Source organism: Haliotis rubra, unplaced genomic scaffold, assembly GCF_003918875.1.
Source record: "Haliotis rubra isolate DU_JTF1 unplaced genomic scaffold, ASM391887v1 Scf748, whole genome shotgun sequence".
Taxonomy (NCBI): domain Eukaryota; kingdom Metazoa; phylum Mollusca; class Gastropoda; order Lepetellida; family Haliotidae; genus Haliotis; species Haliotis rubra.
In genome coordinates, this window is record NW_025767466.1 from 19,518 (window position 1) to 32,543 (window position 13,026).

Genomic DNA, 13,026 nt, shown 5'->3' on the forward strand with positions numbered 1-13,026 from the left:
GAACAATACATGGATACTATATGAACTCTACATTGACAGCACGTGGACACTACATGGACACTACATGAACTCTCCATGGACACTACATGAACACCACTTGGACAGCACATGGATACTACATGGACATTACATGAACTCTCCATGGACACTACAAGGACACTACTTGGAAACTACATGGACATTACATGAGCACTACATGGACACCACATGGACACTACATGAACACCACATGGACACTACATGAACTCTCCATGGACACCACATGGACAAAACATGGACACTACATGAACACCACATGGACACTACATGAACACTCCATGGACACTACATCAATACAACTTGGTCACTACATGCACACTATATGATCTCTACAGGGACACCCCATGGACACTACATGAACACCATATGGACACTACATGAACACTACACGGACACTACATGGACACTACATGAACACCACATGGACACTAGATGAACACCACATGGTCACTACATTGACACCACAAGCACACTATATGAACACCACATGGACACTACCTGAACTCTCCATGGACACCACATGGACACTACATGGACACTACATGAACTCTACATGGACACTATATGGACACTACATGAACACTACTGTTGGTGGTTCATTTTTCACTAATTCAATGTTACAAATAAAATATTGTTTAAATCATGTTCATTTGATTCTCACTTCTGTGTATTGACAACCACCTCAACGCAATGCCACAATACTTAGAAACGTCCGGGTGGACGGGACGTAATAAGGACTCATCGACCCGCAAGGCGTCACATGATGTCTCGCTTGTACAGTAGGTCAGTCTTTGTTACTCTTTGCTGTTTATTTATCAAACCAATCTGATTAATATAAGACAAATTGGGTATTATTATGAAGTATTTTAGTGACATGATATAAATTATGACGATATAGCTTAATTGCTGAAAGATAGAAAGGTACATGTAAGCTTTGAGACTACATTTAATCACAATGAATTTCACACGCGCTCAACAGACCGCCATGTAATTATAAACATCCGCGTAGTACCGATTTGTATAGGGTATTTTACCCACAGAATTCAAAGTGAAAGCAAAATGTAATTCTAAGTGAGATATTTGAGCGATAACGAAAGATGGATCAACAGAGCTTCTCGTCAAGAAAGATTTCGTAACGTTTTCTGGCACAGGGTGTTGATGTCAATAATTAAATCACGTCAACTGATATGTGGTTGCCACTAATCATGTTGAACGTTTTGTATTGAAAACCTAAAAGCTAGATATAACCATTACACAGGAGCACTGTTTACTGATGACGCTGCCATTACACCCATGGAGAGATAACACAGATAACGGGTTTTAGCGGATCCTGGACACTGAGGAAAACACAGACATTAGAGTGAAGCTGATCCTTGATACTGAAGATGAAGCAACTCAGTGAGTGAAATGTTTAGGTGGTTGAATGATTGATTGGTGCATAATGTCAAGGATGGATAATGTCACAGGTTTGTCATGTGTGTGGAGGATGGATAATGTCAAGGATGGATAATGTCACTGGTTGGTAATGTGTGTGATTGGTGCATAATGTCAAGGATGGATAAAGTCATTGTTTGATAATGTGTGTGATTGGTGCATTATGTCACTGGTTGGTAGTGTGTGTGGAGGGTGGATAATGTCAAAGAAGGATAATGGAAGTGGTTGATAATGTGTGTGATTGGTGCATAATGTCACTGGTTGATAATGTTAGTGATCTATGGATAATGTCACTGGTTGATAATGTGTGTGATTGGTGCATAATGTCACTGGTTGATAATGTGTGCGATTGGTGCATAGTGTCACTGGTTGATAATGTGTGTGATTGGTGCATAATGTCACTGGTTGATAATGTGTGTGATTGGTGCATAATGTCACAGGTTGATAATGTGTGTGATTGGTGGATAATATCACAGGTTGATAATGTGTGTGATTGGTGCATAATGTCACAGGTTGATAATGTGTGTGATTGGTGGATAATATCACTGGTTGATAATGTGTGTGATTGGTGCATAATGTCATTGTTTGATAATGTGTGTGATTGGTGGATACTGTCACTGGTTGATGATGTGAGTGATTGGTGCATAGTGTCACTGGTTGATAATGTGTGTGATTGGTGCATAATGTCACTGGTTGATAATGTGTGTGGAGGATGGATAATGTGAAAGAAGGATAATGGAAGTGGTTGATAATGTGTGTGATTGGTGCATAGTGTCACAGGTTGATAATGTGTGTGATTGGTGGATAATATCACTGGTTGATAATGTGTGTGATTGGTGCATAATGTCATTGTTTGATAATGTGTGTGATTGGTGGATACTGTCACTGGTTGATGATGTGAGTGATTGGTGCATAGTGTCACTGGTTGATAATGTGTGTGATTGGTGCATAATGTCACTGGTTGATAATGTGTGTGGTGTGGGAATAAATAACTGGGCAACCTTTAATCGTGAACTCGTGAGTTTATTGTTTGAGTTGACTATTCTGTGTAGTAGGTTCAAGCTGGTTAAAGAAGTAAGAAAACAACATTTAGTTAAAATATCCAGCATAAAACCTTGCACATAATGATATACAAACACATATTACATAATAGTCTGTGTAAGACCAATAAAACAATGATTTCATAGTGGCACGAAAATAGGTGACACAGAACCATGTGCTCGTGCTCCTCATGTTGAAGTTTACAGAAAACACTTTACCAGTAAAATTAATTATACCTGACAAAATTGCTTGAAAAGTGTTGCAATACTAATAGAAACAATGCTTACAAATTTTAGGCCCATTATCCTCCACAAAGGTAGGTGTACAAAGTAAAAAAGTAGAATGTTGTCTACCGCAGCAGACGTTCATCGTTCATAGCTCTCCGTTCACAACCACGAGGTCACCGCAGCGATTAGAGTTATCTGCCCCAGAACTTCCGGCCTTGTTGAGGCAACAGATAGTTGCGTGAAGCGCACGAAAAATCTTTATAAAAGATTAAAGCAAATAAATCTCTACACACCGGCCCAATAAATGTGTAGTTTTCCTTTATAACAAACATTTACCTCCAAAAACCTAAATATACTCTTAACCAAAGAATATTACTCGAATAAAATGACCTAAACAAATAAAAGAAATGTAATAACCAAACAACCTTACAGGTGAATACCATGATTGTATACAAAATATTATATACTGTGCTTATGAATGTTTCTCTTAAATGAACTCAAAGTTTATACTTTCAATGATATACTCCCCTACAGTTACAGTAGTCACACAATCACATTTACTGATTTGCTTTATGAAAAGTCACTCATTTGACATTTAGTCAGTCATAGTGTCACTGACTCCAGAAGGCACAGTTTATGGATGGGTCTGGTAAGGATTGTCCCCCTTGATCTCACAAGCACTGACCGCACCAGTCTGTCTCTACCTGGGAATGTCTTTTCCACACGGGCAAGTGGCCACAATTTTCTCGGTGTATTCTCATCCGTAATGAGAACAATATCACCCACACAGAGATTATATATAGGCTTCAACCACTTCTGTCTAAGCTGCAAGGTTGGAAGATATTCCCGGACCCAACGTTTCCAGAAAACGTCGGACAGGAATTGTACATGCCTCCATCGTTGTCTGTACACATCTTGAGGATGAAAGTCACCTGGAGGCATCAACTCGCCTTGCCGCAATAGAAGCAAGTGGTTAGGTGTGAGAGCTTCTGCATCCCGCACATTGTCCGATACAACAGTGATCGGTCTGCTATTGATTATTGCTTCAACCTCACAGAAGAGTGTATGAAGACACTCATCAGACAGTCCTTTTTCCCTGCAAAACAGTCCATTCAACACTTTGCGCACAGTCCTTATCTGCCGCTCCCATACACCGCCCATGTGGGATGCCGTAGGAGGGTTAAACTCCCACTGAAAGTGGTGTTTCAAGTTCCATGCTTGAATTGCCTCTTTGAGCTCTCTGCAAGCTCCCTTGAAATTAGACCCGTTATCAGTCCTAATTTTCTCTGGTTTGCCTCTGCGACTCACAAATCGCCGAAGTGTGTCTATGAAGGAGTCTGTACTCATTGAATCCAATTTCTCGATATGGACTGCTCTGGTAGTAAGACACATAAAGATACAGCCATAACGCTTCACAATGCTTCTGGCCCTTTTTACCTCGAATGGCCCAAAACAGTCAATACCTACATAAGTGAATGGCGGTCGATGAGACGTAACTCGATCTGTAGGCAGTTGCGCCATTTGTTAAGCACCCTTAGCACTCTGCATTTTCCGACAATGAACACATTTCCTGAATATGGATTTGAGCATAACTCTGGCCCCGATTATCCAGAATCTTTGTCGCAGATATGATAAAACATGCTCAGTCCCAGAGTGGCCCAAGATCTCATGGGCGTGATAGGCGATCAGTCGGCCGACATAATGATCTTTTGGTAAAATCATCTGATGTTTCGCCTGCTCGGTGATAGGAGCATTGGATAGCCTGCCTCCAACACAGAGAATTCCCTTGGAACTGATCATTAGCTCTAACTGGTGTATAGGACTTGATTTCTTGACTGTTCGACCTAGTTTCAGTTCTTGAATTTCAGATGTGAAGTGACGTTTCTGCAAATATTTCACAATTTCCAGTTCGGCAGTCCTCATTTCATCTACTGAAAGAGATTTTGTGGATATTTTATTGTCCTGTTTCTGTTTTGAACCTCTCACTTTCAGTAGAAGGCATTGTTTGAGTCTTAGAATCCAACAAACTATTTTCTTCAGCTTGATCCAGGATGAATACCTCTTTAATAGCCTGTCTGTAGCATACTCCTCCATTCCAATGTCAGAAAAGAAAACCTTGCTTTTCCTTACTTCAAGTTCTGTCGGGTCAACATCAAACAGGTCGGGAGTTGCAGGCCATTTGCTTTCTTCCATCCACAGGAATTCTGGACCCTTTATCCACTGTCCGCAGTTGACAATCTGACTTGCGTACATGCCATGAGATGAGTAATCATCCGGGTTCAGTTCAGATTTCACATATCGCCAGTCTGACGACGAAGTCGATTCCTGGATTGTACTTATTCTGTTGGCAACAAAGGTTTGAAACCGCAGTCTCTCGCTCTTAATGTAATGGAGTACAATCGTACTATCCGTCCAAAAGGTAGAACTGATGATGTTCAGGTTTAATTCTTGTAGAAGTGTCTCATTCAGTTTTACTGATACAACCGCAGCGGACAGCTCAAGTCTCGGGAATGGTGCTTTCTTTAATAGGTGGCAGTCTGGCCTTTCCAATCAAGAATGAACAATGAATTTCAGCGTCTGTGTTTATTGCTCTGAGTTAAGACACTGCTCCATAGCCGTTTAGTGATGCGTCAGAGAAGTGATGTAGCTCACACTTCACGATTTCGCCAAAGTCCGCAGGAAATAGACACCTGGGGATTCTCAATTTCTCGGAGATCAAGGAGCCAGTCCATGAACTTTCGAACACTGTCCGGTTCAAGTGCGTCATCCCATTCTTTCTTCAATCTGCACTCATGCTGAAATAGTCTCTTAGCTTTCAACATGACTGAACACACAACTCCAAAGGGGTCATAAACAGAACTTTTGATGCTAATAAGTCCTCTGCGTGTCATCGGTTTCCTTTTAGGTTTCACAATAAACCCAAATTCATCTGTTTCAGTGTCCCAAACTACACCAAGTGCCCGCTCTTGAAGGGAGAATGTTGTTGCCAAGGTCAATATTCTTCAGCTCCTTTGCTCGCTTTTCAGTTGGAATGGATTCCACTACTGTCCGACTGTTACTAGTCCATTTAGTAATATTGAATCCACCTCGCTGGAGTAAATTGCTAGTTTCCTTTACAAGATGAATTGCTCTTTCGTCTGAAGTTGTTGACTTGAGGCAGTCGTCGACGTAGAAGTTGTCTAACACTGTTCTCACTGTCTCTTCATCAAAGTCTACTGTGTTGTCCTGAGCGGTGCGCTGGACAGCATAACTAGCACAACTGGGGCTCCATACCCCTCCAAAAATATGAACAGTCATCCGAAATATCTCTGGTTTGAGGGATAGGTTTCCTCCTGGCCACCAGAGGAATCTCAATAGATCTCGATGTTTCTGTTCGACTTTGACCTGGTGAAACATCGCTTCGATATCCCCCATGATAGCAAATTGTCCCTCTCGGAAACGCTGAAGTACTCCGATTAGCTTATTAGTGAGATCCGGTCCTTGAAGTACTTCTTCGTTAAGGCTTGTCCCCAAGTACTTTGCTGAACAATCAAACACGATTCTCACTTTATCCGGCTTCTTGTCGCTTGTAACGGCATGATGCGGCAGATACCACACAGGTCTTTCAGTTGTAATTTCATCATCGTCAACCTTTTCTGCATAACCCTTTTCAAGTAACTCCTCGATGCCCTTTGAATAGTTGTCATGAAGGGTTTCATTTTTCTTCAACTTCCTTCATAGGGATTCAAGTCTAGCTTCAGCGATGCAGTAGTTGTTCGGCATGTTCGGTTCTTCCATCTTGAATGGTATAGGCATGCTGTAATGCCCGTCAATAACTTGAGCCGTATTCTTCCACAGGTTAAGTACATATTTGTCTTGTATGGACATTTGCTGACGGTTATCCATCTGCATGCCACAGGAATCCAATGTCCAAAGTCTTTCTAAACAAGTTGTAAGATCAGCTTGAATGTAGTTGGAGACTACTGTGCCCTGTTTGCCATATTCCAAAGGTCCGTTCAGGGTCCAGCCGAAAACGGTAAGCACGGCATACGGTTCGTTTATTTTCCCTCTTCTAATGTCAAGTGGTGCTATAGCTCCAGGATTGTCCTGTCCAATGAGTATAGAGATCTTTGACTCATTGACTTGTGGCAAATGTATGTCCTGCATGTGTGGCCAGTTGTCAACGTCTGTCTGTGACACTTTATTCCCTTCCGGATCCGCAATTTCAAGCGAGATACAGGTAGTTTCCAATGGACAGTCTTCATTTGTCAGAGTTATAAGAGACAAGGATGTCTTTGCTCCCTGCAGGCCGAGTTGGTCATATAATTCTTGGGAGCAGAAGGAATTCGTACTGCCACTGTCCAGGAAGGCATAGGTTGTTAAGCACTCTTCTCCGTTCTTCCGAACTGTAACGGGTACAACTGGTAATGCTACCCTACATATGCCGGCCCCATTGACATCACGAACTGAATGGTGAGTAGAGAAGGTCTGTGTTCCACGATGTTGTTGGTTTGAGTGTGAGTTCCCTCGTAACTGTTGGGTTCTCTTCGGTAGTTCACTTTCCACTGGCACGCCAGAATGCATCTTCCTGTATGTCTGCAAGGCATGATGTAACAGAGTTGAATGTCTCTTGTTGCATCTATCAATACGACACATGCTTTCCTTGGTACATTCATACGACACATGATTCTTAGCAAAGCAGTTAAAACATAATTTTTCTTCTTGCATGGATTTCAGTCGATCTTCAGAATTCATTTGTCTAAATGTGTTGCACATGTAGATGGCATGATCCCCAGAGCATAACTTGCAACTTGACTAGTGTCTCTGTACTTCATGACAGTTTGTAAGGCTGTTCCCTTGCTATCGTGTCCTCTTGATGGTCTCTCTCTGTTGTCAAAGCGAATATTCCCGAAGACTGGGTCGTTAGCCTCATCGGCAACCATCTCAATGAATTGAGCAAATTCATGAATGTTTGGGTAATGTCTGTGTGTCCTGAGATGGCTGACTGCTTGATTTCTCCATCTGTTCTGTAGATAGACCGGGAGTTTTTCTGTCATCTTCCTTATCCTGTCTTGGTTATCAACCTCTGTGAGTCTCCCCATGGCTGATAAAGTGACTATACAGCTCTTCACCGAGTCCGCATACTGACGCAAGGCTGCATTGTCTCCATTCCGCAGTACTGGTCTCTCAGTGACTCTTTGAATCCATGCACGCGAAATAACAAACTGGTTGACGAATCGCTCCTGCAGAATTCTTCTTGCCTCCTTATAACCATAGTCTTGGTTCATGACGGCACAACACTCTATGACCGAAAGTGCTTTGCCACTGCAATACTGTAGGAGTCTTGTGAGTTTGGCAGTGTCACTTATTGAAGTTGTTCCAATGCTATTGTCAAAGGAACGGACGAAAATCCAATACTTGAGTGGATCACCATCAAATTTAATCAGGTCTGCTCTAGGGAGATGAATCATGTTCAGAATCTCCTTGCTACTCTCAGACACTGGTGGCTGTGTAAACTCCTGTTTACGCTCTCTCTCTGGTTTGATCGGGTGACTTAGAGAGAATCTGATTTCAGCTGAAACTCTTCAGTCCTGGGGTTCAGCATGGATGTAGCTGGAAGAGGCCTCTTAACTGTACTCCCGTTATCACTCAAAGCGCTGGTCTCTTCCTCAGCAGCGGCGATCTCTGTTTCTAACTTAAGGGCTTCCTCTTGCAGTTGCAGTTCCATCACCTGACGCTTCAATGACTGTTGTTTCTTTAGAGCCTCGGCTCTCACACGAAGCGCTGCTGCCCTAGCTTCGGCCACCTTCACATGTGATGCTACCGACTTCATGCTGACCTGACTTGCAGAATCTTCGGGTTTAATCCCCTGACTGTCTTTGACCATAAAAACCCTAATTTCTGCTGCTAATTTACTATATCTATCCTTGAGGGCATTATAATATTCATCAACTTGCTTGAATTCCACTGGATCATGGACAACTAATTCCTTCAACTGCATAGACTTCACAACAATTGTGTCTAATGTTTCTTTCATAAGTTCTAGTTCTTCTTCAAGAGGAACTGCACTTGGGTTGCCCTCCTGTCTCATCAGTCTTATTCCCTTCTCTATTTTACTAAAGTATGACACAATTCCTCCTCTCTCCTTTCGGAGCTTGGATATTATTTCAATTTTTTGCATGTCTTCAGTGTCTTGTAAAGTTTCTTTATCTGTACATCCACTTAAGACAGACATATTTGTTGATTAAAGTTGGAAATTTCTTGAACTTTTTGTGGGAATAAATAACTGGGCGACCTTTAATCGTGAACTCGTGAGTTTATTGTTTGAGTTGACTATTCTGTGTAGTAGGTTCAAGCTGGTTAAAGAAGTAAGAAAACAACATTTAGTTAAAATATCCAGCATAAAACCTTGCACATAATGATATACAAACACATATTACATAATAGTCTGTGTAAGACCAATAAAACAATGATTTCATAGTGGCACGAAAATAGGTGACACAGAACCATGTGCTCGTGCTCGTCATGTTGAAGTTTACAGACAACACTTTACCAGTAAAATTAATTATACCTGACAAAATTGCTTGAAAAGTGTTGCAATACTAATAGAAACAATGCTTACAAATTTTAGGCCCATTATCCTCCACAAAGGTAGGTGTACAAAGTAAAACAGTAGAATGTTGTCTACCGCAGCAGACGTTCATCGTTCATAGCTCTCCGTTCACAACCACGAGGTCACCGCAGCGATTAGAGTTATCTGCCCCATGTTGAGGCTACAGATAGTTGCATGAAGCGCACGTAAAATCTTTATAAAAGATTAAAGCAAATAAATCTCTACATGTGGAGGATTGATAATGTCAAAGAAGGATAATGGAAGTGGTTGATAATGTGTGTGATTGGTGCATAGTGTCACAGGTTGATAATGTGTGTGATTGGTGGATAATATCACTGGTTGATAATGTGTGTGATTGGTGCATAAAGTCATTGTTTGATAATGTGTGATTGGTGCATTATGTCACTGGTTGGTAGTGTGTGTGGAGGATGGATAATGTCAAAGAAGGATAATGGAAGTGGTTGATAATGTGTGTGATTGGTGCATAATGTCACTGGTTGATAATGTGTGCGATTGGTGCATAGTGTCACTGGTTGATAATGTGTGTGATTGGTGCATAATGTCACTGGTTGATAATGTGTGTGATTGGTACATAATGTCACTGGTTGATAATATGACTGATTGGTGCATAATGTCACTGGTTGATAATGTGTGTGATTGGTGGATAATGTCACTGGTTTATAATGTGTGTCATTGGTGCATAATGTCATTGGTTGATAATGTGTGTGATTGGTGGATAATGTCACTGGTTGATAATGTGTGTGATTGGTGCATAATATCACTGGTTGATAAAGGGTGTGATTGGTGCATAATGTCACTGGTTTATAATGTGTGTGGTTGTGGATAACGTCACTAGCTGATATGGTGTGTGGTTGCGGATAACGTCACTAGCTGATATGGTGTGTGGTTGTGGATAACGTCACTAGCTGATATAGTGTGTGGTTGTGGATAACGTCACTAGCTGATATGGTGTGTGGTTGTGGATAACGTCACTAGCTGATATAGTGTGTGGTTGTGGATAACGTCACTAGCTGATATGGTGTGTGATTGTGGATAACGTCACTAGCTGATATAGTGTGTGGTTGTGGATATCGTCACTAGCTGATATGGTGTGTGGCTGTTGATAACGTCACTAGCTGATATAGTGTGTGGTTGTAGATAACGTCACTAGCTGATATGGTGTGTGGTTGTGGATAACGTCACTAGCTGATATAGTGTGTGGTTGTGGATATCGTCACTAGCTGATATAGTGTGTAATTGTGGATAACGTCACTAGCTGATATAATGTGTGGTTGTGGATAACGTCACTAGATGATATGGTGTGTGGTTGTAGATAACGTCACTAGCTGATATGGTGTGTGGCTGTGGATAACGTCATTAGCTGATATAGTGTGTGGTTGTGGATAACGTCACTAGCTGATATGGTGTGTGGTTGTGGATATCGTCACTAGCTGATATGGTGTGTTGCTGTGGATAACGTCTCTAGCTGATATGGTGTGTGGCTGTGGATAACGTCACGAGCTGATATGGTGTGTGGTTGTGGATATCGTCACTAGCTGATATGGTGCGTGGTTGTGGATAACGTCACTAGCTGATATAGTGTGTGGTTGTAGATAACGTCACTAGCTGATATAGTGTGTGATTGTAGATAACGTCACTAGCTGATATAGTGTGTGGTTGTGGATAACGTCACTAGCTGATATGGTGTGTGGTTGTGGATAACGTCACTAGCTGATATCGTGTGTGGTTGTAGATAACGTCACTAGCTGATATAGTGTGTGGTTGTAGATAACGTCACTAGCTGATATAGTGTGTGATTGTGGATAACGTCACTAGCTGATATGGTGTGTGATTGTGGATAACGTCACTAGTTGATATGGTGTGTGGTTGTGGATAACGTCACTAGTTGATATGGTGTGTGGTTGTTGATAACGTCACTAGTTGATATGGTGTGTGGTTGTGGATAACGTCACTAGTTGATATGGTATGTGGTTGTGGATAACGTCACATTGCACCGGCATTGTTCTGCCATTGTGAGACAGATTAGGATATCCAACCTCCATCTGTTTGGTTGCAGCTCCGAGTTTGATTCAAAGACGGTTGTGTTGACATGTGTGCGTGTGTATTTGGCATGATTTTGTCGACCTCACATAAATTTTTGGAAGATATGCAGGTCATTAACATGCTATGAGTTAACATATTGTTGGCCTGTTAGTAAGCTGAAGTAGTGTTTGTAACCTAAATAACATATTTTGTCTTTCAGAATCATACCCTTATGTTACAGCTGTGGTGGTACTGATCCAGCTATGGCGAATCACGTCTACTTTAGGTATGTCAAACAAGTTGGAGGGATGGCACTCAAAGTGCAATTCTAATATGATTTTTATATTTTGTATTTTAGCAACTTTAAATTTTTAAACTATTACATTATCTTTAGATGTTACAATCCATTTTAATATTAAAACCACGTGTAATTGCTGTGTTGCACCTCCAGGAATTTAAATAGTCATATGTATCAATTCAAATGTTAAGGACAGAATATGTTATAAGTGTAATAAATGTATTGACGGCTAAGAACATGTTTTATTACAATGTCCCTATATAATGATTTTACAACTGCTTTTTTTACAAATGTTCGGCTTTGTCGTAATTTCTAAAATTTGTATGAAAGTGGCACTTCTGTTTTATATTTGTGTATAGGTCTGAGGGGGAAATACGAACTACAATAGCTGAAATATATGTCCGTGTGTAATTGGCCAAGCCTACTGGGCCCCCATTTTCACACATTGAATACAGCCCAGAACGGGCCTCCCTGGCATATGAAAGAACGCTTTTGTTATCAGGGTGAGGTAATATGCACACAATCAAGACACGCGTTTCCTTTGTGCGTGCGTGCGTGCATGAGTAATGTGCGTGTAAAAATGAGAAACCCCATCCGTGGTCCCCATCAGGAATGGAACGTCAAACTTGTATGTGAGTTTATAGGTGACATGTGCCCATGGTGTGCGCGTGTATTTCTGTATATAAAATGTGTGTACACGTGTGTGTGTGAACAAATATACATCTATACGTTGCTATTTTGCAGATCCCCCACCAGAGATACAGAGCAAAGGGACGCTGTGTTTTTACTGCAATGAAAGAAAAGCCAGTTTCAACTGGACGTACCAAGTACAATCAGTATATCGCATCCAGTGGAAGTTTGAGGACATTTTCATGGCAAATTACACACAGCGTACTGTTGACCTGACACAGGTAATATGAACTATAAGACGGATACAGTAAGACGAACAGGATGTAACAAATACTTGCATCTGAAAGTGAGAAATTGAGTTAGATATTTTGTCTGTAGCCTGTAAACTGACAAGATCTGTTTTCTTCATTTAAGGAGTCCCTCAGTATCAACCAGAACTACAGGGGCCGTTTTACCCTCCTAACTCCAGGTGATGTTGGTTTTAGTCTCACCAACTTGAAGAGGGCTGACCTAGGAACCTACAGATGTATCGTCACATTGGGCAGCGGAACAGGAATAACACTGCAAGGAGATTTAGAAGAGAGACGTACTGGTAATGGTTGATGTCGTAGTGAGAGCGGTTGACATTCATGTAAATATAAATATACTTTATGTCTGGAAATTTCATCATGCAGATTGAACTATGAAGTAATATGAAGAAATAGTAGTTAATGAATTTCCAG

The 13,026-nt window shown here is 41.2% G+C and overlaps 1 protein-coding gene across 4 annotated transcripts in view; it reads left to right on the forward strand.

Annotated features, from left to right (window-relative positions):
- Positions 1–781: 781 nt before the first annotated feature.
- Positions 782–13,026, forward strand: part of LOC124260023 — a 42,955-nt gene continuing 30,710 nt past the window's right edge. For 2 of the 4 annotated variants that reach the window (XM_046694260.1, XM_046694262.1), the window contains exons 1-5: positions 782–822; positions 1,298–1,437; positions 11,597–11,657; positions 12,414–12,585; positions 12,719–12,896. In XM_046694260.1, coding sequence (XP_046550216.1) covers positions 1,425–1,437; positions 11,597–11,657; positions 12,414–12,585; positions 12,719–12,896 — 424 coding nt within the window. In that variant the 5' untranslated portion in view covers positions 782–822; positions 1,298–1,424. Of the gene's footprint in view, positions 823–1,297; positions 1,438–11,596; positions 11,663–12,413; positions 12,586–12,718; positions 12,897–13,026 lie in introns of all 4 variants that reach the window. The other 2 variants (XM_046694259.1, XM_046694261.1) reach the window with 2 other exon arrangements.